Genomic DNA, 25,742 nt, shown 5'->3' on the forward strand with positions numbered 1-25,742 from the left:
GGACTCCTAAGGGTGGATAGTGAGGTAGAATTTGTGAGAATATTCGAGTGGTCTTTGCCATGTGAGGTCCTTGAATGGTACAAATGGTTTTCCTGTGACTACTAATCTAAAGGTTGGTGGCTCCAACCCATCCAACAGTGTCATGGAAGAAAGGCCTGGCAGTCCGCTTCCATAAAGATGATAGCCAAGAATGATTCATTACATTGCTTTCTGATTCTTGTGTAAAAGTCATCATGACAAGTTCTTACCAAAGCTTGGAGTCCCATGATAGTTGGGATTTTTTTTTTTTTCCAGATAAATTTGGTTCCAATTATTATTCTGTCCTGAGATGTCTTCACTTTCGCTGCTGGAAAACCTAAAGGAAAGTTTTAAAAAATTACTGTAGCTTTCCTCCAACAACTTTTAAAATATAAATATTCATTTCACTTTTCCTTTAATGCCTGGCTGAGAAAAAAGGGAAGTGAGCCAAGAGTTCTTACCTTATTTTAAAAATGTTTTTATTTAAAGTTGCATCAGATCCTTTTTAGAAGTTTTCTTAGCCCTGGTTCCTCTAGAACACAGAGCTTGAGGCAAGGAATGGCCATGTTTTATTTGGAAGGTACAAACCTAGGGAAGCAGAAGTGAGGAACAATGGAGAGGCTTCTATAACAGATATGAAGCAGTTAGAGGTGATACATTAGTGCCATGGCTCCTGCCTGTGATGGGTTGCAAAGAGACATAGAAGATGACCCAGCAGGCATGTCACAAGTTATGGGGATACCCCTGGACTGTCCCTATCAAAGAAACTTACCTTAAAGCAGTCCATGAGGGGGAGGAACAAAGGGAATTTCTTTGTCCAGATCTATCCCGTCTCTGATTTTCTTTGGGGCAAAATTAACCTCATGGAAAATTAACTCTTTTTCCCACACTCCCAGGTTTTATCATCCAGGCCCTTTGGAGACTGCTTGGAATACCATGTCCCCCACCCTGCGGGGTGATGTTTCATTCAAGTCCTCAAATGATGAGCCAGAAACTCAGTGCATGCATCTAGCCTAGCAAGTGACTTACTGGCCCCTGGTGATAGGATCAGCTTCAGGAAACTGGCCAGCTGAGGAAATCCAAGATGGTGGATAACATTTGTGTTGGATACGCAAGAGTAGATAGGAAGTAGACAGGGAACGAGTTAAACGTGTGGGGTGGGAAAAAGGCAGGAGGGAATAAAAATCCAAGCCTGAATAATGAATGTAGGACAAAACCTATTTAACAAATTTAAATTTTAGTTTAAGACTTTCTAGCTTAAGCTTAGAGAATTGGGTAGAGGAATATTAAAAATATGAAAAACATGTTTATAAGGAGGTGGAAGTGGGATTAAGTGAGATGAGGTAGGTAGTGAATATACTTTTTAACATGTTGAGTACCTGTAAGTCACACAGGTAAAGATGTTGCTCATATGTCTGAGTCTAAAGCTCAGAAAGGAAGCTAGAACTGGCTATATGAACTTCAGACCATCAGTGTAGAGGTGGTAGATGAAGTCCATGAGTGGATAAAGCCAGTGATAAGAGCAAGAAGGAAGATGGATGAAGCCCAGAAACTTGAGGAACACCAACTTATAAGAAATGGGTAGTATGTGTGTTAGGGTAGGGGGAGGCACTGTAGGGGGGTGACAATAAAGGAAATGTAAGAAAAGTTGCTAGGGACATAGAATTAGAAATTTTCTATGGATTTGACTATAACTTATTTGGCATAGAACCTGTATTTCCTGTCCGTTATTTGTGTTGATACACTAATTGGTCCTTGAATCTGTAATGTTGCCCCAGAGCAGAAGTGGCTATCATTTAGCATAAACACACACACATAGAGAAAAAGAGAATATGAATGAGCATTTATTGAGTATCCATAATATGTCATGAACTTGGTACTTTACATATGTTATCCCCTTTATTCCTCCATAATAACGCTGTGAAAGGAATGGTATTGTCTTTATTCTTAAAAAAATTTGCCAAGCAGGAAATTGGTTCTAAGTGTTATACAATGGTAAGCAATGGTGCTGGGGTTGGAGCCTCAGGTCTCTCTGAGCCCACATTCCTTGTCCTTCCACTACGCAGGATTACCTCTACCTTTCAGCCATGAACACAAGAGTGGGGATGGCGTCTGTCCATAAAAATCCTCACGGAGACATCAGTTCTATAGGTTTCAGTGAGAGCTACAGACCCTACTTCTAGTTTAGTGCTGTACTTAAGCTGCTTGTCTCTAAAACTCAAACAGATTATAGTAAAATTTTATTTTTAGCCCTCTTGAGAAACCATTTGAATGTTTGAAACTTTCACTTTTCCTCTTTACTGATCTCCCTTCGTAGTGCTCAGAATAATGAATACGATGCCAACATCTTCTCCAGAAGGAAAGCCTACACTGACAACTGTGTATTAATCATGTTTTTCTAAATGTGATTACATGCACCAAACAATCAATTGAAATGTGAATTTCAGAGATCAGAGATATCCCACAAATAATATGTAAAAGCTTCCAGCAGACACAATTAATGAGGACACACTGATGTAGCTTAAATGGACCACAACCTAAATAATGCTGTAGCTGACATGCTGGGTCTGTATTTTTGCCTTGAATAGATTTTCAGCATTTGAATGGAATATTTATGCTCTTATGCTAATACAAAAAAGCAGAGTCAAATAAGCTATTACATGGTCCATTAGAACTAGTTTTAAGTGACTGTCTTTAGCAAAGGATTACACAACTTTTGCATCTGCTAAAGGAACTTTTCAATTAAGCACAGACCACTCTTCTCAGACCTCAGAGAACAGTGCAGATGCTACAACCACGGGTCTTCTTGAAAAAGATAATTGTCTATTTGTTATGGGGTAATGAAGCGAAATCTCTGTAACAGCCATCACACACATGAGCTAAGACCACCCAATAATGCAAAAGGGTAAATCTTGTTTTTAGGTTTCCCAATAAGAAGAAGTTTAGCCTGGGACTACCATAGTTTTTTGTACATATCCTCCTTTTTCTATTGCCCATTTCTTATTCCCCTTTTTACTGTTGATAGGACCTGAAAATTTGAACCAAAGGCTTTTTTCAGAGCTTTTTAACTTCAAGTATGCCCAAAGGTTCCAAAGAACAAGAGGCATGATCTCTTTGTTATTTATAGTCTCAAGGAAGATACGGCAAATGCATGAACATCACATTCTTTTTTGTGTGTGAAATCCAGGCAGTTTTCCCCTGCAGAATAGATAACAGAATTAAATTGTATTCATGCCATTTGTGAGAGAAATTGTTCCTGCTTTCATCCAAACAAAGCACATGACTTATTTTCCCCTCAGTGGTTCAACCAGCAATTGAGCTTCCCAGACAGATGCAATGGAAAAAATACATAGGATTTGGCTGATCATTGGCTTGATTAGAATAGTTTTGTATGTTTGTCTTTGGGTATCCCCTCATGGGATGAATTGCTGACCCTGCGTACCTGCCATGCACAACCCATTTTTGCTTTGTAATACTGTGTTTACCTGAGGCGGGATGTGCTTACAAAGGCTTACGAGCTTGATCGCAGATAAAAGATTGGTATACACCCAAGGTCACTATGAGTCGGAATTGACTCGACGTCAGTGGGTTTGGGTTTTGGTTTGGGTACACACCCAGCTGTTCTTTGTGAGTGAGAAAAATTTGTTTTGGTATGCTCTAACTTTATTCATGTGTGCCTCCGTGAACCATTTCTCAGTTTCCTGGATTTATTATATAAAATGGAAGCTTTCCAATTTTGAGATTAAATCATCCGTGGGTATTTACTTGTCAATTCTTTGTAGCTTTGTTTGTTTCTTGAGAACTGGCATTTTTTCCTTAGTAGAACTTAGAGGCATAAGTTAGCATGTCTTTGACCAGAAATGAAGTCAGAATAGCAAGGAATTTTTGAATGCAATGGAAATTTTATCATCTTTACCTGACCTGAAAGAAGTAACAGCTGTTGGGGACACTGCAGAGAGGGTTATCCAGTTTGTGAAAAGAAGGAAAACAAGAGCTGTCTCCATCTCATCCGTCCTCCCCATACACATGCACGTTTAATTAAACAGATGTTTCGTGCTCAGGCCTATGAGCAAGGCTCTTAGCAGGTACTAGGACAGGGAAAAGGATGACTGTATTGAGATGCCATTGTTAATCCGAAGCAGCTTTTAGTTTAAATGGGGAGATGCAAATATAGAAAAAATTAAATCATACTACTTTGAATAATTCAGGTCCAAGAGAAGTTCCAAACTATACGTAATTAGTAAAGACAGTCACTGTCCCAACAGTCCAAAGAATGTCAAGGGCACTGCATAATAATGAAGGGCAGCTAGAGAAGGGGTTGGTACTGGGAACTGAAGACCTGATGAGACTGAGTGGTGGAGACCCCCTCTGCCTCCCCACCATTTTCCTTACACGGCCATGCTCAAGCCACCGCCATCCTCATACATCCCCGTCCAGATGTTTCCAGCCCATCTTCTCGCCTGCCTCTAGGCATAGCCCTGGCATGGAAAGGCACACTTAGGACACCACACAGCCACATAATCCAACTCTTAGATCCAAAGCAAGCTAACAGTTCCCTGAGATTGTATGTCATCATGTTAGGTTTTCTCCCATTTTTGCCAAAGAGAAGAGATTCTTACATCTTTTAGTGGGGAAGCCACTAAAAAAACCATTGCCACTGAGTTGATTCTGACTCATAGCGACCCTGTAGAACAGAGTAGAACTGCTCCATAGTGTTTCCAAGGTGGTAAATCTTTACAGAAGAAGACTGCCCCGTCTTTCTCCTGCAGAGTGGCTGGTGAATTCGAACCGCTGACCTTTGGTTAGCAGCCAAGTGCATAAGCACTGCACCACAAGAGCTTCTCTTTTTAATGGGGAAGACTCGTTAAATACAAAGGAAACCTTTCTTTGGTGAAGTTTTGCAGTTTTACCCCGGAAATTTAGCTCTTTAATTTCCTGAAAGTCAGTGTACAAAATACTTAAGTCTACCTGAGGATATTTATGTGTGTGTATTGTGTACAAGTGTATGTATAATGTGTGTGTGTGTATTTGAAAAATTAGTGTCCTTGTCTTAGTAATTTAGTGCAGCTATAACAGAAATACCACAAGTGGGTGGCTTTAACAAACAGAAATTTATTCTCATAGTTTAGGAGGCTAGAAGTCTGAATTCAGGGCATCAGCTCTAGGGGAAAGCCTTCTCTCTCTGTCGGCTCTAGAGGGAAGGTCCTAGTCTCCTATCAACATCTGTGGGCCTGATGTTCCTTGGAGATGTGTCTTGGTGTCAGTCTCCCCCTGGGTCTTGGAGGTTCTCATTGCAGGGACCCCTGGGCCAAAGGACGCACTCCACTCCTGGCTCTTCTTTCTTGATGATAATGAGGTCCCTCTCTCTCTCTGATCGCTTCTCCCTCTTTTTATCTCTTGTAGCATAAGAGGTGATGCAGGTGATACCCCAGGGAAACTGCCCTTAAATCTGATGGGCTGTGGCCTGAGAAAGGGTATTGCATCCCACCCTAGTCCTGCCTCATTAACATAACAAATATAACCTAATCCTCTTTAACATGACCTAATCCTGTCTCCTTAACGTAATGGACACTTCGCTCCCAAATGGAAGCATAATCACAGGCATAGAGGCTAGGATTTACAACACATCACAAAATGGAGGATAATCAGATCACAAAATGGAGTACAACCACACAATACAGGGAATCATGGCCTAGCCCAGGTAACACATATTTTGGGGGGATAAAATTCAATCCATGGCAGTCTTCTTGATTAACTTTAATTACAGGCCTAAACTGAATACCTACTGTGTGCCAGGCCTTAGGCTGTAAATGCATAAATAAATCGGACGTTTCCTGTTCTCCAAGGGCTTATAACCAAGTACAGGAGGCCAGAGGATGAGATGATGAAAGTGCACTGGGGAGAAAAAGAGGGGAAAAGAAGAAATAAATTACAGTTAGGGGATCTGGGACTCTAAAAATTTCATTTCAGAAATAGTTCAGAATAGAGGTCAATGTCAGACATTTGTAGGAATTCAGAAAGTCCCAAATTTAAAACTTCGATTGGTTTTACTGTGTCTATCTTACTGAGTTCACTATTTTCCAATCAATGCCCCCCTTCCAGATTGTAACTGTTGACTGAAGATCAGTGATTTGTATTAGCATAAGGCTGATATCCTTTAATTGTTAAATAGGAAAAAAAGAAAAAAAAACCGTAACAATCTAAATAACTGAAGATAGCTATACCTAGAGACTGACAGTTGAAGCATCAAGAGATGCTTCTAGCTGTTGGGGTTTTCTTTCACTGAATTCTAGTGCTGGTATTTTCTTTACTTTTCTCTACACGCTCCCATAGAATTCCAAAATAAATGAGTACACCCTTGAAAAATATGCGTTGTGCTTTATCGAAAGACAAAACATCTCTGCCCTTTTGGAAGTTAGATTTTAATGCATTTTAGAAAAGTTAAAAAAAATTAAAAGCTCTAATATGTTAGTGTTGCCAAGTGCTATGCAGAAGGATAAAGAAGAGATGAAAGACAGGAAGTGGGGTGGGGAGATGCGCCATTTTTACTAGAGCAGTCATGAGTACCTCACTGAGAAGGTGGCATTTGAGAGAAGGTCTGAAGGAGCTGCTGGGTGAGCCACGCACACATCTGGGAGATGAGGAGGCGGAGGGAGAGCGAAGGTAAGGACCCTGAGGCAGAAGCCTGCAAGGGGGAGAGTAGAGAGAGATGAGGTCAAAGAGACAATGGGTGAGGGGAGTCCAGATAGTGTGAGGACTTGAAGGCCACTGTGCTGACTGTAGAGTCACTGACTGGTGAAAATGGTTAATGGACTTAGCTGCTAACTAAAAGGTTGGAATTTCAAGTTCACTCAGCGATACGACAAAAGAAAGGCCCAGCGATCTACTTTCTAAAAACCAGGCATTGAAAACCCTGGGGAGCATAGTTCTATGCTGACATGGGTCGCTATGAATTGGAATTGACTCAATGACAATTGGTTTTACTGGTGATGACTTTGACCTTGAGATTGGAAGCCATTGAAATGAAATATTAATAGAATCCCTCCAACGGCTTCATTTAGAATCACTCAAAGGGAAACAAGAGTAGAGGCTGGGGTGGAGGCTATTGCAGCAATCCCAATGGGAGATGATGGAAGCTTGACCTAGGGTGGTGGCACAGAGGTATCAACAATAGCCTTTGGAACTATTTTGAAAGTAGAGCAGCCGACTGTGCTGCTGGGCTACGTGAGGTCAAAAAAGGAATCCAGGAATGACTCTTAAACCTGACTCTTAAGCCTGGGTCACAGGATCTAAAATGCAGAGTACTAGGAAACAAGCAGTTATGAGTGAAAGAGCAAAAGCTTGGTTTTGGGCATATGGACATGTCATAGTTAAATCTCTCTTACATAAACCAAAAAAAACCAAACCTGCTGCCATCGAGTCAATTCCTACTCATAGTGACCCTATATGACAGAATAGAACTGCCCCGTAGAGTTTCCAAGGAGGACCTGGGGGATTTGAACTGCCGACCTCTTGGTTAAGAGCCACAGCACTTAACCACTACACCACCTGTGTGTATATATATATATATATATATATATATATACACACACACATATATATATATTTAAGGAAAAGGAACATTTTAACTTCATTTTTGTCATTTTAATGATTTTTGGGCTACCACTCTAGTCCAGGCCACTATAATTTCCCACCTGAATTATTGACTTAGCCTCCACCCCAGCAACCCCTGCTCAGTTCTTATTCTCTTTTAGACAATGATCATCATAGCAGTCAGAGTGATCCTGTTAAAATTTCAGCCCAGTGGCTTCCTATTTCACTCAGATTAAAAGCCCGTCATCACTGTGGTTTGTAAGTCCTCACACTGTCTGCCTGTTCCCCATTTCATATGTACATAATTTCTAAATAGAAATTTAAATTCTATTTAAGCACATCAGAGTCTACTGGGAAGCCTGCTTGAACAGTTGGAAAGGAATTGCCAACTTTCACCAAAGCTGCTGCCTGCTCAGGGTTTGTAATGACCCTTGAGAACAAATGGCATTGTCAACAAGGGTTGTTGACAGAAGAGAAAAGCAGGCCTTCGGATGGATCCTTGAGTGTGCAACTTAAGGATAAAAAAAGATGTAGTCCTACAACTTCCAGTGTGCCCGTCTGCTTTTTCCTTTTTTATCTAATTTATGAACTTAGATAATTATCTATTCAATAGCTTCAATCGCTCAATTTAAGAACAAAGCAGGCAAAATATATTGAGATCCCCTGTGTCAAAAGCTTTCTAAGAAGCAGCTCATGTAATGTCGTATCTTCCGTGTTTTCAAAAAGTTCTAAACAAATGAGTAGAGCTAATTTTCAATTCAACTCTATGCTAAGCAAATATATAGGATGGTTAGTATATAAAGAAACACTTAACCTGTCAAGAAAAATGTGTATAAATAGCATCTGTGGAAAAGGCAGCCTGCCAGAATTATTTGAATATACCTCAGGATGCTAAAACAGCGAGCTCTTTCTGGAATCTTAAATTATTAGGAAATCTCCAACTCATGAGCTAGGTCTTTATTTTTGCCCAAAGCCAAGAATCATGGTGATTAAAAATAACAATCATGGTTTATATTTATTGAGGTCTTTGTTTCTTTTTGTTTTTTTTTTCAGTTGTTCACCCGTATTAACTTATTTAATTTTCTTAGCAAGTCTCTGAGGTGAGTACAATTTTTTAGATTAGGAAACTGAGGCACATAAAAGATAAATAACAAGTAAAATCTGAAAGAAGAAGCAATATGGAGTTCCTCCCCTTGAAAATGATGAATAGATACTTCATTATTTTGTTGCCTTTGTTTCCCATATCCTCAAGCCCCAATATGTTTGAGAAGCATTTAGTCACACTTTCTTGACTTTATACAATGGCTTCTTTTCCTAAAATGACAGTTTATCTTATCTACAAATTTTTAAGTCTATTATTTTCTTTTATAGTATCAATCAACAGGATCAGGCACATTTCTATAAATAGGTAAGGCTACTGTGACAATTGTATTAACTAGGGCTGTTTCCTGTCATGTGTCCCAGAGAAAAGTCACAGTGGAGCCATCATATAGCGGGGTGCCAATGTCAGGCTGACCCTGGGGAAAGGCAGAGCAGTCAGCTGTTTGGCTATGGTGATTTGAGGGCTGCTGTCTTCATGTTCGGAAACCCTAATTAGGTTGATTCAGCTACTAACAGAAAGGTCGGCAGTTTGAATCCACCAGGTGCTTCTTAAAAAGCCTATGAGGTAGCTCTACTCCGTCCTATAGGGTTGCTATGAGTCGGAATTGACTTGACAGCAACAGGGTTGGTTTGGTTTGGTTTTGGTATATTCCCAGAAACTTTAGTAGGCAGAGGAAATTATCTTCCTTTTCTAGGATTTTTTTTTTTTTTAATTTCTCTGAAAGAATAATAGAAGGCAGCCAAAGAAATGTGAAGACATTTAAAGCTGACCTTCTGAACACCTGCTCATGAAGAAATCCCAGGGTGGTGCGAACAGCTAACACACTCAGTTGCTAACTGAAAGGTTGGGGGTTTAAGTCCACACAGAGGCACCTCAGAAGAAAGGCCTGGTAATCTACTTCCAAAAATTCAATGATTAAAAACCCTCTGGAGCACAGTTCTACTGTGGCTACAAATAACTGGAAAATAATTTTTTTTAATATCATTTATAGTAGTGTCAAAGATTATTTTTTTTAAAAAATAGGAATACATTTAACAAAAATGTATATGATGTAAACTACAAAACACTGATAAAAGAAATTAAGGAGGACCTAAATAAATGCAGATATATATACTATAGTCATGATTTAGAAGGCTAAATGTTATTAAGATATCAATTTTCCTATAGATTCAATGCAATCTCAATCAACATTCCAACAGGCTATTTATAGAAATAGATAAGTGAGTTCCAAAGTTTATATGGAAGTCCGAGGACCTAGAATGGCCCGGGCCATTTTGGAAAAGGAAAAAAAGTTTGAGAACTTACACTTGAGGATTTCAAGACTTATTATAAAACCTACAGCAATCACAACGATGTGGCATTAGCAAAAAGGTGGACAAATTACGTCAATGGAACAGAATTGAGTGTACGAAACTTGACCTACACAAATGAAGGCAACTGATTTTCAAAAAAGCTGCCAAGGCAATTCAATGGGGGAAAGAGTGTTTACAACAAATGGTACTGAAACAACTGGATAAATATGTGGAAAAAAACAAACATCAACCCCTACAGCCTAACACATATTAAAATGAAGGCTAAATATAGATCTAAATGTAAAAGCTAAAACTATAAAGCTTCTAGAAAAAAAAATAAAAGAATATCTTCATGAGCTCAGGATAGGCAAAGATTTCTGAGAGGAAGCAAAAACATTGAACGGAAAAAAAAAGTGATAAATTGGATTTTATAAAAAAACACAAACAAACAAAAGCTTCTGCTTATGAAAGACATCACAAAGAAATTGAAAAGGTAAGCCACAGCCTGGGAGAAAATATCGGCAATATATATACACCTAATGCAGCACTTGGGTCCCAAATATAAAGTCAACTCCTATAAATCAACAATAAAAAGACAAACAATTTTTTTTTTTTAAATGGGCACAAGCCTTCACCAGCTATGTCATAGACTAAGATATACAAGTAATCAATACGTACATGAAAAGAACTATCATTTGTCACCAGGGAAATGCAAATTTGGAGACAATTAAACACCATCTCATACCCACTAGAATCACAAATGTTAAATGAAACAATACCAAATGGAAATAGCCATGTGGAACAACTAAAATTCTTGTGCATTCCTGGAGAGGTTGTAAAATGACACAACCACTTTGGAAAACTGTTCAACAGTTGCTTAAATTAAGGCTCAGGGTTCTACCCACTGGCCTTAGTTCTGTTTGGGGGTGGAGGGATAGAAAGGACAAGTTCATTCCATCTCTTCAAATGTACCAAATGCCAAAAGTTATCATCCACTGGCACTTTTAGAGTGTTTGTTATAATACAGGTTTAAGTGCCCTGGGTCATCTTAATCACTATCTTCAGGATGACACTTCCTGTTTATGGATGTCTTTCTTAAACTACTACCCTCAAACTGAAGGCAGGGTCCCTACTGTGACCTCACTGGTACAAAGCAGAGCTGGACCATCACAGCCCTGTGCACTATTACTTCAGTTGACACGGCTGAAGCTTTGAGTACAAGTGTGCGTGTATGTGTGTCTAGAAATCTTGATAAACTATGCTCTATACTGATATTGAATCTGCTATCAGTCAATTCCCCTAAGTTTTTCCAGACAGGTTTCTGCTAAGCAAAATCTTCATTTTCTCTACTTTCATACTTGACTACTTAGATGTTGCTATGTATCCCCCATTAAGTTCTACTTCAATGAATCCCACCTATTCCTCTCGGGATGGCAAATATATTAATTCAGCTCTGGTGGCAGGTATGATTGGTTGGTAGTGGCTGCCTGAAGTGTTCTGAAAAGATTATGAGCCCTCCTCTCAGTTTATAGGGAAAGACTGCCAAGATCTATTGGCAAAGTCTGTCATTGGTGAGCAGTAAGGTGCTAGTGGCATGTTTGTCATGTCTGTGCCATTCCAGCTCCAGCATGTCAACATAAATCAGAAAAGTCAGGGCAAGGAACACACTGGTAAGTCAGAGAGTCATCAGCATATGCCCCATTGCCACTGAGTCCATTCTGACTCATAGCGACCCTATAGGACAGAGTAGAGCTACCCCATAAGGTTTCCAAGGCTGTAACCTTCACTGGAGCAGACAACCACATCTTTCTCCAGTGGAGAAAATGGATCTGAACTGGTGACTTTTTGGATTCTAGCAGAGCACTTAACCACTGTACCACCAGGGCTCCTTCATCAGCATGTAGGAAGTATTTAAAGCTTTAGGGATTAATTAGATCATCTATGGACATGGTGCAGGTAAAAAGAAGAGACTGCAGGACAGAGTCCTGGGTCATTCCCACGTTTAAGGAGAAGCCAGGAGAAGAAGAAGAACTGCTAACACTCTTTGAAATCATGTTACTTCAGACCTTGATGCACAGGTTAGGAGCCAGGCCTTAGGCATCTCTAGTTTATACTACATCTTCTCCTTCAGTGTTGAGTTCTGGACCAGATACATGGCACAACCTAGTGCAAGGCCTCAGACTATTCTGCAGGTCACCCATATCATCGAGGCTGGAGGCAGTAAGACAAAGAAGCAACCTTCAGTTTGTTCTGATGGGTTCCAGTTTTTGCTCACAAATTCCAGCTTTTCCTTGCTCTTCCCTACCTAACATCCATGATGCATTCCTAATGACTGGTCCTGCTGACTTCAGTCTAACACTATACACAAAAGAAACAGGGTTTCATAGATTGCCTCCCCAGCACCAATGGCCTCAAATATATCAACAATCATGGAGATGGCGTAGGACTGGGCAACATGCTGTTCTTTTATTCTGTTACACGTGAGGTCACCGTGTAATGTCAACTCAATGGCAACTGACAATAGCAACAACAATCCTTATAATGGAGTCCCTGGGTGGGGCAAATTGTTAATGCACTAGGCTGCTAGTTGACAGATTGGAGGTTTGAGTCCACCCAGAGGTACTTCGGAAGACAGGCCTGGCAATCTACTTCCAAGTATCAGACATTGAAAACCCTATGAAGCATGGTCAGAATTGACTCAACAGCTACTGGTTTGGTTAATTCTTACAGTAAATCCATTATTCTGTGTCACTCGTGGAGGTTGTACTGCTCTGATTGAATCCTAACTGGTATAGAATTTGGTGGTATCAAAAAAGCCAATATAAGAAAACTTTTCTAGAAGGATGAAGAGGTTGTTATTATTATCATCATCAATCCTGAAAACCACCTTAGGAAGATTTTTAGCCCATTTTACAGCAGAGAAAACCATAGTTCAAAGACATTATAGTAAAGCTAGTAAATGAAAAAGCCAGAGTCTGCTCTACTTATTTCTGATTTCAAAGCCTATTCTCTTAAAAATTACAAAAAAATGGAAACAAGGGAAGAGAAGCAGAAGAGTTCCGTTTGCAAAATCAGCTAGCATGTGCAACTGATAGAGCTCAGCTGCTCTGGGTGAAGTGGGGTTAGTGTGCTGGAACACCAGTCGGGTTCTTTGAAAATCCGAGCACAGTACTTAGGACTCCCCAGTTAAAGGACCTCCAGCTCTGTGGACACAGCTTGGAAACCAGCGCAATTTGCCCTGTTACCCTCATGAAGGGCAGCTCATGCTTCCAGTTGTAGATTTGCACCAAGGAAGCGGTTCCACCCTGCAAATTTAATCTATGAAAATTTCACTAAGATCAGAGTTTGCCGCAGCCCATGTTAAAGAAGAGTCTGTATCACTCTATTACTCAGTACTACAGTCATTGCAAAGTACGGGAAATTTAAGTGCTTAGTCTTCTGGATTCAGCCCTCTGCCTGCTGGCGTAGACTGCAGGGTACCAAACAGTCAATTAAACAAAAAACACACATTTTCTAAAACAATTCTTTCTCTATTTAAATAGTCTATATGCACAGCTTTGAAAATGGAATCTGGAAACAAATGACTTTGCATCATCAAAAGCTGTTTCTAAACAAATAAAACCTAAAGCTAGGGAATAAATTTATTCTCAGTAATTAAAAGACAATTTTAGGCATGTTGGGTGCCTGACCCAAGAAAGGACTAGGAAATTGTCACGCTACTGTGAAGGTTCAGAAGGAACAGAGTGGTTCATCCTAAATATTTAAAGAGTGGTTTTATTGGAAATAGGTTTAGATGTATTCTTTATGGAAGAGGATAGATGATATGTTTTTATACTTTGAGCACATCAGCCCCCATACAACCTTGATTTTAGCCTTGGAGGTTATCACCATTATTAAGGTTGCTTTTAGCCGACTGCAGACAACCCAAGGAGTTGAACTGTTTGTAGTGATTTGAATTGAATGTTAAGAAAACAGACATAAATAGACCTACTCTGAAATAATCTATTCATCTGAAATGTACTCAAGTGATTTTTTTTATTTTTATTAAATAACAACATATGGAGGAAATGCCTTCTCCCTGGTCTGGGTGTTAGTGTGATACAAACGGAAACTAATAGAATATGAAATGTGCTTTTTCCTTTGTGTCTCCTGGCAGGGCCATGGATCTCAATAGATATTGGCAACTCATAACAGAGCGGGGCAATTTTTTATGTCCAACGCTTTCATAAAATTCCTTTTTCCTAGAACACAGTCTTTTATTGCAGATTGCTTTTTGCCTGAAGTGGTCTGTACTGCTGACACGGAGGTATGGATTGTGGCATCGAGTTAAACAAGGGATTAAATGTAAACTCAAATTGTTGCTTGTTACTAACTAGGGTTGGAAGAAAGCAGTTTGAAGGACAGAATGGACTAGTCAATACATTAAACGCATGCCTCTTCCCTTCTTTTTCCACCCTGGAGTGATGTCTCTAAGGAGCTCTGGTGGCACAATGGTTAAGTGCTCAGCTACTAACTGAAATGTTGGTGGTTCAAACCCACCAGCCTTTCCATGGGAGAAAGACCAGGCAATCTGCTCCCATAAAGATTACAGCCTGGGTAACCTTATGGGGGCAGCTGTACTCTTTTCTATAGGGTCACTATAAGCAGAATCAACTTGACGGCATACGAGAACAGTGGTGTCTTTTCCCAACTACCTCTCACTTCTTGAAAGGTCTGGAGATTCTTGGCCCCTGTCATTTTCCTTAAGGAACTACAGTCACAGTAGTAGGTTCACCGCTGTCAAGGAATTGTGGCATTGGCCTTTTTGCTGCATCACCTGAGAACACCATGATTGTCAGCTGGTCATCAGCTAGAAGTGTTATTGCGTCTTCACTAACCCTTGGCTTTGGAGCTGTACCAGCTGTCTGGTCAATCAAACACCCGGGGGAAATAGAAGCAGCATTTGTGATGATTCCCAAGTGACCTAGGCTAACAAAGACTCAAAGTTGAAATGTAAAGGGCAAAAAAGTCGTATTTGTCAATATATCCTTTTAATCACTTTATAAATCAGATCGTGCCCTCTCTGTCTCTCTGTCATTCCTACACAGGCTGGCTTTTAGGTTAGTGAATGTAATCTTTGGCTTCCTTCTAGGTCTTTTGCAAATCCCTTTCTTCTGCTTATATACATCTGTCTCTTGTGGCCAGGTCTTTATCTAGATTTCAGCTGTCAGCCAGTCAAACTCTGTGCTAAGCCATGGTTATCTGCTGCTTCCCAGCAGAACTGGCCTTTTAATAGGGAATGTTGGAAACTAAAAGTCTGCAATACTAGAAGAACATATTGTAAAAGTGGAATTTCAGTGTTGGCCAGATGGATTGGAGAGAGCTTCATAAAGACCACCAAATTGAGGAAGGTGCTTCTAGTTTGCTGAGAATTTTTACCGTGAATAGATGTTATATTTTACCAAATGCTTTCTTCTGCATCTACTTATATTATTTTCTCCTTTTGTCTGCTAATAAAGTGAATTAAATTAGTTGATCTTTAAATGCTAAACCAACCTTGCTTTATTCTCAGAATGGACACACTTGGTTACAATGGAACTGATGTATGTATGTATGCATGTATGTATGTATGTGTATATATACAAACTAGGAGAGAATTCCTCAATTTGATAAAGGGCATCTATAAGAAACCTGCAGGTAATATTATATTACATGGTGAAATATTGAATGATTTCCTCTAAGATCAGGAAAAAGACAAGAACACTTATTGCCATCCTCTCAGCTGGAACAATAAGCAACATCATGATAAACAGAGAAAATATTGAAGTTGTCAAGGATTTCATTTTACTTGAATCCATAATCAATGCCCCTGGAAGCAGCAGTCAAGAAATCAAAAGCTGTATTGCATTGGGCAAATCTGCTGCCAAAGACCTTTTTAAAGTGTTAAAAAGCAAAGATGTCACTTTGAGGACTAAGGTGCACCTGACTCGAGCCATGGCATTATCAATTGCCTCATATGCATGCGAAAGCTGGGCAATGAATAAGGAAGGCCTAAGAACTAATGCATTTGAATTATGTTAGTGGTGAAGAATATTAAATATACCATGGACTTCCAGAAGAATGAACAAATCTGTCTTGGAAGAAGTACGGCCAGAATGTTCCTTAGAAGTGAAGATGGAGAGACTTTGTCTCACTTTGGACATGTTATCAGAAGGGTCTAGTCCTTGGAGAAGGACATCATGCTTGGTAAAGTTGAGGGTCAGTGAAAAAGAGGAAGACCGTCAACCACATGGATTGACACAGTGGCTGCAACAATGGGCTCAAAAATAGCAGTGATTGTGAGGATGGTGCAGGACCAGGGAGTGTTTCATTCTATTGGATGTAGGGTCACTATGAGTTGGAACTGAATCCACAGCACCTAACAACAACTTTGTGTTTTGGTTTAATTTATTTGATTTTTTTCTAGTTTTATAGAGTTGAAACTTTTACCATTGATTTTAGCCTTTCTTCCTATCTAATAAAAAGTTATGAATTTCCCTCTATAAACTGCTTAACCTCAAATTTTTTATGTAGTATTTTCATTATTATTCAGTTGAAAATATCTTCTAATTTCCCTTTAAATTTTTCTTTGACTATGGGTTATTTAGAAGTACTTTGGTCCTTTATAAATCTTCTTGTTGTGTATATCTAATTTAATTACAGTATATTAAAAAAAAGCAATCCATAAAATTTAATTTTTTGGAATGTGTTGACTTTGGAATGGCTTGTCATATGCTCTTTCCTGGTTAATTTTCTCTTTACACTTGAAAATAAAGTGTATTCTGCAGTTGTTGAATGGATTGTTCTTTAAATATCAATTAGCATGATGTGGTCAATAGTTTAGTTTTGCTTAGATATTTTAAACTTTACTGATTTTATTTTTCTTGTCTTTTTGTTACATCAACTACTGAGAGAGACATGTAAAAAGTCTCCCATTATTGTGGATTTGTCTATTTCTTCCTTTAGTCTGTCAACTTTTGCCTCGATTTCCTTTAACTCTATAGTTACCTAAATACCATTTGGAATTGTTAGGTCTCCCTGATGTATTTGCTCCCTTTATTATTATGAAACGTTTTCTTTATTTCTGGTAGTATTTCTAGACTTGAAGTCTATTTTGCCTGATAGTAATATGGGCACTTCCACTTTTTATGTACATAAACCAAAAACCAAACCTATTGTCATTGAGCCCATTTCAACTCATAGCAACCCTATAGGACAGAGTAGAACTGTCCCATAGGGTTTCCAAGGAGAGGCTGATGGATTAAAAATGCCAACCTTTTGGTTAGCAGCTGAACTCTTGACCAGTATGCCACCAAGGCTCCTTTTGTGTAGATAGTATGTCTCTCGAAGACACCGTATATTAAGATTTTGCTTTTTTTATCCAGTCTGAAAATGTCTGCCTTTTGAGTGTTTAGTTCATTTACATGTAATATAATTATTGACCTAGTTGAATTTAGCTCTATCATTTTGCCATTTGTTTTCTATTTGTCTCATCAGTATTCATTTCTATTCTTCCTTTCCTGCTTTCTTTTGGATTAATCAAATACTTTCTACTATTCTATCTTCTCTATAGACGGTTAAGTTTTATGTCTTCATATTTGTTTAGTGTTTGTTCTCAGGTATTGCATAGCACATACCCCCCCCACCATATGTATTCTTAAATTATCACTGTTTATTTAGAGTTAATATTCTACCACTTCATGTAATGCATAATGATCTTTCAGCAGTATTATTCTATTCCCCCATTCTTTGTGATATACTTGTCACAGAGTTTATATGTACAAATGTTATAAATACCACAGTACAATGTTATGATTCATGCTTTAAATAGTTAGTTGACCTTCAAATAAATTAAGAACAAAAGCAGAGAAATGCACACGTTAATCATTTATGGTGGTTATTCATTTTTTTCCCCACAGATCTAAGTTTCCATCTTGTGTCATTTCCCTTCATCCTGAAGAACTTTATATAGACTTTCTGTAGTACAAGGCTGCTGGAAAATGTTTAGTTTCAGTTTATTGAAAATATTTTTGTTCCACTCTCAATTTTAAAGGATATTTTTGCTGGATATAGAATTCTGGGATGACTGTTTCTTCTCTCTCTCTCTCTCTCTTTTTCTTTCCTTTCATCACCCTTTTTCCCTTGAACAATCCAAGGCTATTTACACTCCAGATCTCTTTGCTTGCTGTTGACTCTCCCTGGACAATTCTTTACCTCGTTCTTCACATTGTAGGCTAAAGCCTCATCCCTCTGAGCTCACCTCACAATTCTCAGAGAACTCTGTTGACCATACTACCCAAAATTACTCTTCTTCCCAGTTACTTTCTCTTTCATTATCCTGTTTGCTTCATTTATAATACTTTTAAAATCTTCAATTATGTTTATTTTTTACTCGTTTTTTTTATCTTTCTCTCTGACTAGGTCCATAAGGAAAGTTACTCCATCTTATTCTCACCTATATTCTTGGCAGAATACCTGGCACCATAATAAATGCTCAATAGTGTTTTTCTAATGAAGTAGTAGGGATATCTAGCTTTGCTAGACTTGAAAAGATACCTTGTGTATTCACATATTGCTGAGCCTTCAAGAGCCATCTGTTTTCAAAACACCGCATGAGGGAATATAAATACAACAGGGATGGATTTCCAAGAAGGTTTTTTAGATGCTGTGAGTTAGAAACAATCTCTTGCTCTAGCTCCCATTACATTTCACTTTATCCTGACTTGTTGTACTTTGTATGTTCTACTTGCATTATTGCTATTTGTATACCCGTCTTTTCTCTCCGACTGGACTGTCAGCTCTTTGTAGGTAGGGGCTATATTTTCTAATGCCTACTAGTTATTGAGTATACCCTGAAGAAATAACCTTCAGGACTGCAAAGGTTTGAGGATACTCTTCATGTGATCTTTGGCTGAAAATGAATTAAATAAGGAAGTTGACTTTTTTGGTTTAATAATAAGAGTCTCTAGTTCTCTGAGGAAAAAAGGAGAGATGTAATTCCAAAGTAATTAGAGTCTCAACTGAGCATTAATAAAGCACTAAGTTCCCACCAAGGACACTGTGTTATGTGTGGAGGAGGACTTTTCTGCCCCTTCTCTGCCTTTGTTCTTGTTTATGTGCGCTGCCTTTCCAGTTTATGCTCCCTGTAATTTGCATCGCAATAAAATGCCAGATATTTCCTGCCCACGCCTCTGTTTGGCTGTGGAGCATGGGAACTGTAATGGAAAGGAACAGATCAGAATATTTTTTAGATTTGTTGGTGTTCTTAAAAATGCCCGTTTTTTAAGCATAAATATTTATGCCCATTGCCAAGCCGAACCCCCATTTGTTATGAGTGGACCTTTGATTAGTCTGTAGTCAGCACAGGACCCATATAAATGGTTGTTACCATTTATTATGACAAGATTGATGGAGAACTCCAGAAAGAAGGAGGCCTAAAGCTGGTTTTCACATTCTGATTCCACGCATAAAGGGGGAGAATGGATCAGCCCTGGATAAGCATACAAATGACCCACCTGCTGGTTGTGATAACTTATGGCCTCTGGGTTTGGGGACCACGGTAATCTTTCTGAATCATGCACACCTGTGAAATGCAAAGGCGATGTAAGCACAGTTGTTCTTTATGAAAAAAGCATTTTTTTTTTTTTTTAGAGACCCTGTGTTTTTCTGACACGTTTAAGTCCCCATCAGGAGTATGAGTCTAGGGGGCAGGGTTTTTAAAGCGTATGTGTATGTTGGGGGTAGAGGTCACGGTCTGAAACTTGTTGCAGATTTCTAGGCCCCATCTGAAGCTTACAGGATCAGAATCTCCAGGAGTGGTACCTGGGAGTCTGTATTTGAACATGACTGCTAGAGGCATTCATCCACACTCTGAAGTTTGAGAACCATTGCTCGAAGGCATACAGATCTAACGGTTGTCTCTTTCATCTCTGAACTGTCTGCCTGTGCCTGGAAAGTTGTGAGTCCCTTAAATTGTCTCCCAAGAAGATACCAGCTCTCTGGTTTCAGTGTTTTTTTCTCATAACTAAATTGACTCTCATACCTAAATTGACCAGTTAGGTAAGCTAGTGCCCAATTGTGCGTTAAAAAAAATAAATAAATACGAACACCTGATTGATGTAAATGGTGTCACTGAATTGTACATGTGAAAAATGTTGAACTGGCAAATGTTATATTATCTGTATTTTTACAACAGTAAAATAAAGTTTAAAAGAGTCAGTCCTCACAATGGCTCACCCAGCCCACCATCTGATATTTCAAACAGGTTTCTCTGATTGAAACTCTCCAGAAAATTCTGCTGTTTGTTCATATTGTAGACATACGAGTAATTTCGATGACACTGTAACACTGAGAAAGCAGAATTGATTGGATATAATCAGAAAGTAACTTTATTCTTGTCCTCCACAGCCCACTCAACTCTCTCAGTCCTGCCCCTGAGTAAAAACTAGGGCAAGTTTCATGAATTTCCACTCACTTTTTTTTTAAGTAATAGAGTTCTTTGGTCATTGCTAGATTAAAAAGGCACCCCATTTTAATAATATGTCTAGGATAGAGTGATCAGTTTTAAATATCTTCAAACTTTATTAAAAGTTAATTTTTTCCCTTCACCAGCTCAGTTCTTCTTGGGGCTGCCTGTTTGCCATGGGAAAAGAGGATGTGGAAGGTTTTTCTGTGCTTCTCTGCTTGGGACTGTTGCTTTTTTTCTTCTCTCTTAACAAGTTGTTTCTGGTTCGTTCAGGGCTGAGCAGTGTAGTGCAACAGGTTAGGAAGGCAAGAGGGATTAAAGTTCACCTGATAGATACTAAACAAAGCTGACTTGCCAGGAGTTGCAAACTGACTCTTCTCCTTATGTGGTGCTTTCATGGCTTGTTTTTCAGAGACTAGCCATTATTTGGTAAGTGCTGGATATCCTGGGGCCACCTTAAGCCCTTAGATATCCAGTTGAACACTTCTAGCATCTTTCTGCTACGGTCTCATTGCCCCCACCTCCAGATGGCTCTCTTGGGTAGTTTTTAAGAAAAACATCACCAAATCAGGTTCCTCTCATTCATCTTGCCACCAGAGTGGCTAACCAGCCACAGTCTCTAGCCCTTTGGATCTTGCAGATGGTTTCAGAGTTCAGTACTCTGTCTCTCAAGCACAAGAAAGCACATCTCAAGCTTTCTAGGTAGTTCCATTTCTTTCTTTCCTGTAGGTTTGAGGTGAGGGAGAAACTCTACCCATCTGAATTGGAGGAGAAGTGTAACTCATAGCACAATATAACTGTCTTCTAAGAAATTCTCTATCCTGTTTCTTTCTTCTCCATTAGGGCTGAAAACTTGCTCTTGTCCACTTCCTTTGGATGTCCTGAGCTGGTGCTCTCACATCTCACTTTAGTAATATGGGTGCAGTTAGCATCTGTGTCCTAGAGCTTCAGCTGAAACTGGGGCATTGGGATGCAAAGTGTTCCATTTTAACATTCCTTGGAAAACACAGCAATAGCTAACTTGTATTGATCACTTGTTATATGCCAGGCACTCTCTCACGCACACTTAGTCTCACTCAGTCTTCCTCACAATCTTGTAAGTAAACAGAAGTCCAGAGAAGTCACATAATTTTCATCAAGTCACCCAGGGAGCAAGTCACAAGACTCTCCCAACACTATGCAATAACTTTTTTTTGAAAATTAGAGAATACTTTTGCCTCTTCTAAAGAAAATGCTTTGTATTTCATTAGGAAAAAAAAAAAAATGCTACAGCTGTTTAATGTACTGGCTTTTAGACTAGTCAAACACAATGTTGTGATATAACTAATAACAACAGCTCTCACTTTCTAAGCATTTTAACATATCTTCTCAGTCCTTACAACAACACTGATATGAATTGTCTTAGGTTCACCTTGTAGATGAGAGTACTGGGGTCAGTAAGAAGCTGTATGACTTCCCATAGGTCACACAACCAGGAAATGTCGGAGCCAGGATCTAGATCCAAAGTTTCAGATCACGACTTAGAGTTTACTATTCTCTCAACTCTGATAGAATAGACTAGCAGAAGAGATATGTTCCATTGTGCTCTAGAAGATGTTGAAAGCTGTTTCGTTAAAGCTGCTTTCTAACACAGGGTTGACTCTAGATAAGTCAATATTACAAAATAGTCAAGGTTTTTACTTGAAAACAAAGAGCACCTTATTCATCTTGAAATCCCTAGTGCCTGGCCCAAAGTTAGTATTCTATTATTGAATGACTTAAATGAATAAAGAAATGAATGAGTACATTTTCTTTTAAACTCTCTGGTGGGAAGTAAGACTTCGTGTGCATTAGAGTAATGTATTATCGTTCTCTTGTGTATTTATACTTTACAAGATAATGCTGGAAGAAAAGCCCAAATGAATGATACTTAAAGTTGAATTTCTGATTCACTTTACTGAAATACAGGTGGGTGAATAGGATTGCGGCAGGGGTTTGCTCTGGAGTCTCTCAAATTTCATTACAAAGATGACAGCCCACTCTACCTATATGCCTTAAAACCAAAAAACCAAACCCACTGCCACTGAGTCGATTCCGACATCATAGGTGCCTTTCAGCTTGTATGCTTTGGTGGGGGGAGGGGGAGGGAATAGAATACTTTTTGTTTGAGTTATGCTCAGGAACTTCTTGGCTCAGTTTAAAGAAGTTTGTTCTAATAATTTAAGCCATTCAGAAAAAGAGCAGGCTGCTTCTAAGGTATCATATTCGCATTTCTGTCAAAGGATCTATTGGCTTCATGCTGGAAAGAGGGAGTGAAGTATTATTGGAGGGGTGGACCAGATGGCCTTTATGATACTCTGTCCTTGAATTTTTGGAGATCCTAGGATATATTCAGGTAGTTGATGATTGGATACAGCTAACCAGGTCTGTCTGTTGTCCACAGGTCTGAGGCGCAATTACAGATGTACCATCTGCAGCGTCTCCCTAAACTCAATAGAACAGTATCACGCTCATCTGAAAGGATCTAAACACCAGACCAAGTAGGTACTTTCATACTTCCATCATTTGGCATGTAATTTTTAGCAAGACAAACACGGGCTAAACATTTTACTTATTTCCAAATAAGTAGATGGAGATCAGCTCTCCTTATCTCCGAAGTTCCCATTGATATTTCAGTTGCTTTGGCCTCCAGGGGCTGCTTAGTGTACTTGAAGACAGACTTCTTTTCCTTTTGTTGGCACAGGTGCTGAGAAGTTTTATTTTATTTTGTTTTTTCATTTTTTAAAGTTCAGCTCAGTGCACTGTTACAAACTTGAGGAAACTTTCAGACTTGAAGTGTTTTTAAATAAGTAATTTTACACTTATTTGGAGGCTATACCAGAATTTGGTGTTGGGAAGTTAGATTCTATGAATATTTTCTACCACCTTCCATTTCTGGATGAATATTGTCAATTATTACAGAATCTTAACAAATCCCCTGGTATATTAAGTCATATGCATAGCTATTTCCATTTAAATAGAACCTCATAATATTTTTCCCCCAAATTCTTATGATTTTCCACTGGAAAAAGGCAAACTAGTCATCATTTCACCTATATTTATATTCTGCATCTCATTAAAAACCTCTCTTATTATCTTTATGGGCATTTTTAAAACAACTGCTAGGACTACTAATAAAAACAGAGAATGTGTCAAAAAGGTACAATTTTCCTGAGCATAATTGTTTTCATTTTTCTAATATTCATTAGGAGAGTCATTTAACTTTGCTAAAACAGTTTTGACTGTATCCAGGCCTCATGAATAATGAGTGATTCATTCAACAAATGTTTATTGAGCACCCACTATGTGTCAGACTCCAAGCTAGTCACCAGGAAAGGAAAGATGGATGGGCCTAGTCCTTCCTCTTGTGGAATTCCCAGCCTGGCTGAGGAAACAGAGTATAAACAGATAGATTGCTCTGTAATGCCTTAAGGTTTGCACTGAGAATTTTGAGTATAGGGGTGGGAACAATTAAACTAGGTGCTCAGGGCAAGCTTCACAGTAACACCGGTGCAGAAGTAGAGTATCATAAGGATAAGATCATGGTCTGGTTTTGCTGTATCCTTGATGCCTAGTATATAACTTGATATATATTAGAGGCTTCATAAACATTTTTCTCCCACGTGTCTGTCAGTTTGTCATACTGTGGGGGCTTGCGTGTTGCAGTGATTCTGGAAGCTATGCCACCGGTATTCAGATACCAGCAGGGTCACCCGTGGAGGACAGATTTCAGCTGAGCTTCTAGGCTAAGACAGACTAGGAAGAAGGACCCGGCAGTCTACTTCTGAAAAGGACTAACCAGTGAAAACCTTATGAATAGCAGCGGAACATTGTCTGATATAGTGCTGGAAGATGAGCCCCCTAGGTTGGAAGGCACTCAAAAAATGACTGGGGAAGAGCTGCCTCCTCAAAGTAGAGTTGACCTTAATGACATGGATGGAGTAAAGCTTTCAGGACCTTCATTTGCTGATGTGGCACAACTCAAAATGAGAAGAAACAGCTGCACACATCCATTAATAATTGGAACCTGGAATGTATGAAGTATGAAACTAGGAAAATTGGAAATCATCAAAAATGAAATGGAATGCATAAACATCAATATCCTAGGCATTAGTGAGCTGAAATGAACTGGTATTGGCCATTTTGAATCAGACAATCACATAGTCTACTATGCTGGGAATGACAACTTGAAGACGAATGGTGTTGCCTTCATTGTCAAAAAGAATGTTTCAGGATCTATCCTGAAGTACAACGCTGTCAGTGATAGGATAATATCCATACACCTACAAGGAAGACCAGTTAATACGACTATTATTCAAATTTACGCACCAACCACTAGGGCCAAAGATGAAGAAATAGAAGATTTTTATCACCTGCTGTGGTCTGAAATTGATCGAACATGCAATCAAGATGCATTGATAATTACTGGTGATTGGAATGAGAAAGTTGGAAATGAAGAAGGATCAGTAGTTGGAAAATATGGCCTTGGTGATAGAAACAATGCCGGAGATCGAATGATAGACTTTTGCAGGGCCAACGACTTCTTCATTGCGAATACCTTCTTCACCAACATAAACAGCGACTATACACATGGACCTTGCCAGATGGAACACACAGAAATCAAATTGACTACATCTGTGGAAAGAGACAATGGAAAAGCTCAATATCATCAGTCAGAACAAGGCCAGGGGCCAGCTGTGCAATAGACCATCAATTGCTCGTATGCAAGTTTGAGGTGAAACTGAAGAAAATCAGAGCAAGTTCATGAGAGCCAAAATATGACCTTGAGTATATCCCACCTTAATTTAGAGACCATCTGAAGAATAGATTTGACGCATTGAACACCAGAGACTGAAGATCAGACGAGTTGTGGAATGACATCAAGGACATCATCCATGAAGAAAGCAAGAGGTCACTGAAAAGAGAGAAAAGAAAGAAAAGACCAAGATGGATGTCAGAGGAGACTCTGAAACTTGCTCTTGAGTGTTGAGCAGCTAAAGCAAAAGGAAGAATTGATGACGTAAAAGAACTGAACAGAAGATTTCAAAGGGCGTCTCGAGAAGACAGAGTATTATAATGACATGTGCAAAGAGCTGAAGATGGAAAACCAAAAGGGAAGAACATGTTTCTCAAGCTGAAAGAACTAAAGAAAAAATTCAAGCCTCAAGCTGCAATAGTGAAGGATTCCATGGGAAGAATATTAAATGACGCAGGAAGCATCAAAAGAAGATGGAAG

The 25,742-nt window shown here is 39.1% G+C and overlaps 1 protein-coding gene across 2 annotated transcripts in view; it reads left to right on the forward strand.

Annotated features, from left to right (window-relative positions):
• ZMAT4 (zinc finger matrin-type 4) overlaps positions 1 to 23,048 on the forward strand; it is a 282,267-nt gene extending 259,219 nt beyond the window's left edge. For both annotated transcript variants that reach the window (XM_023551087.2, XM_023551088.2), the window contains one exon: positions 22,911 to 23,048. In XM_023551087.2, coding sequence (XP_023406855.1) covers positions 22,911 to 23,011 — 101 coding nt within the window. In that variant the 3' untranslated portion in view covers positions 23,012 to 23,048. The remainder of the gene's footprint in view (positions 1 to 22,910) is intronic.
• The last annotated feature ends 2,694 nt before the right edge of the window (positions 23,049 to 25,742 follow it).

Source organism: Loxodonta africana, chromosome 19, assembly GCF_030014295.1.
Source record: "Loxodonta africana isolate mLoxAfr1 chromosome 19, mLoxAfr1.hap2, whole genome shotgun sequence".
NCBI lineage: Eukaryota > Metazoa > Chordata > Mammalia > Proboscidea > Elephantidae > Loxodonta > Loxodonta africana.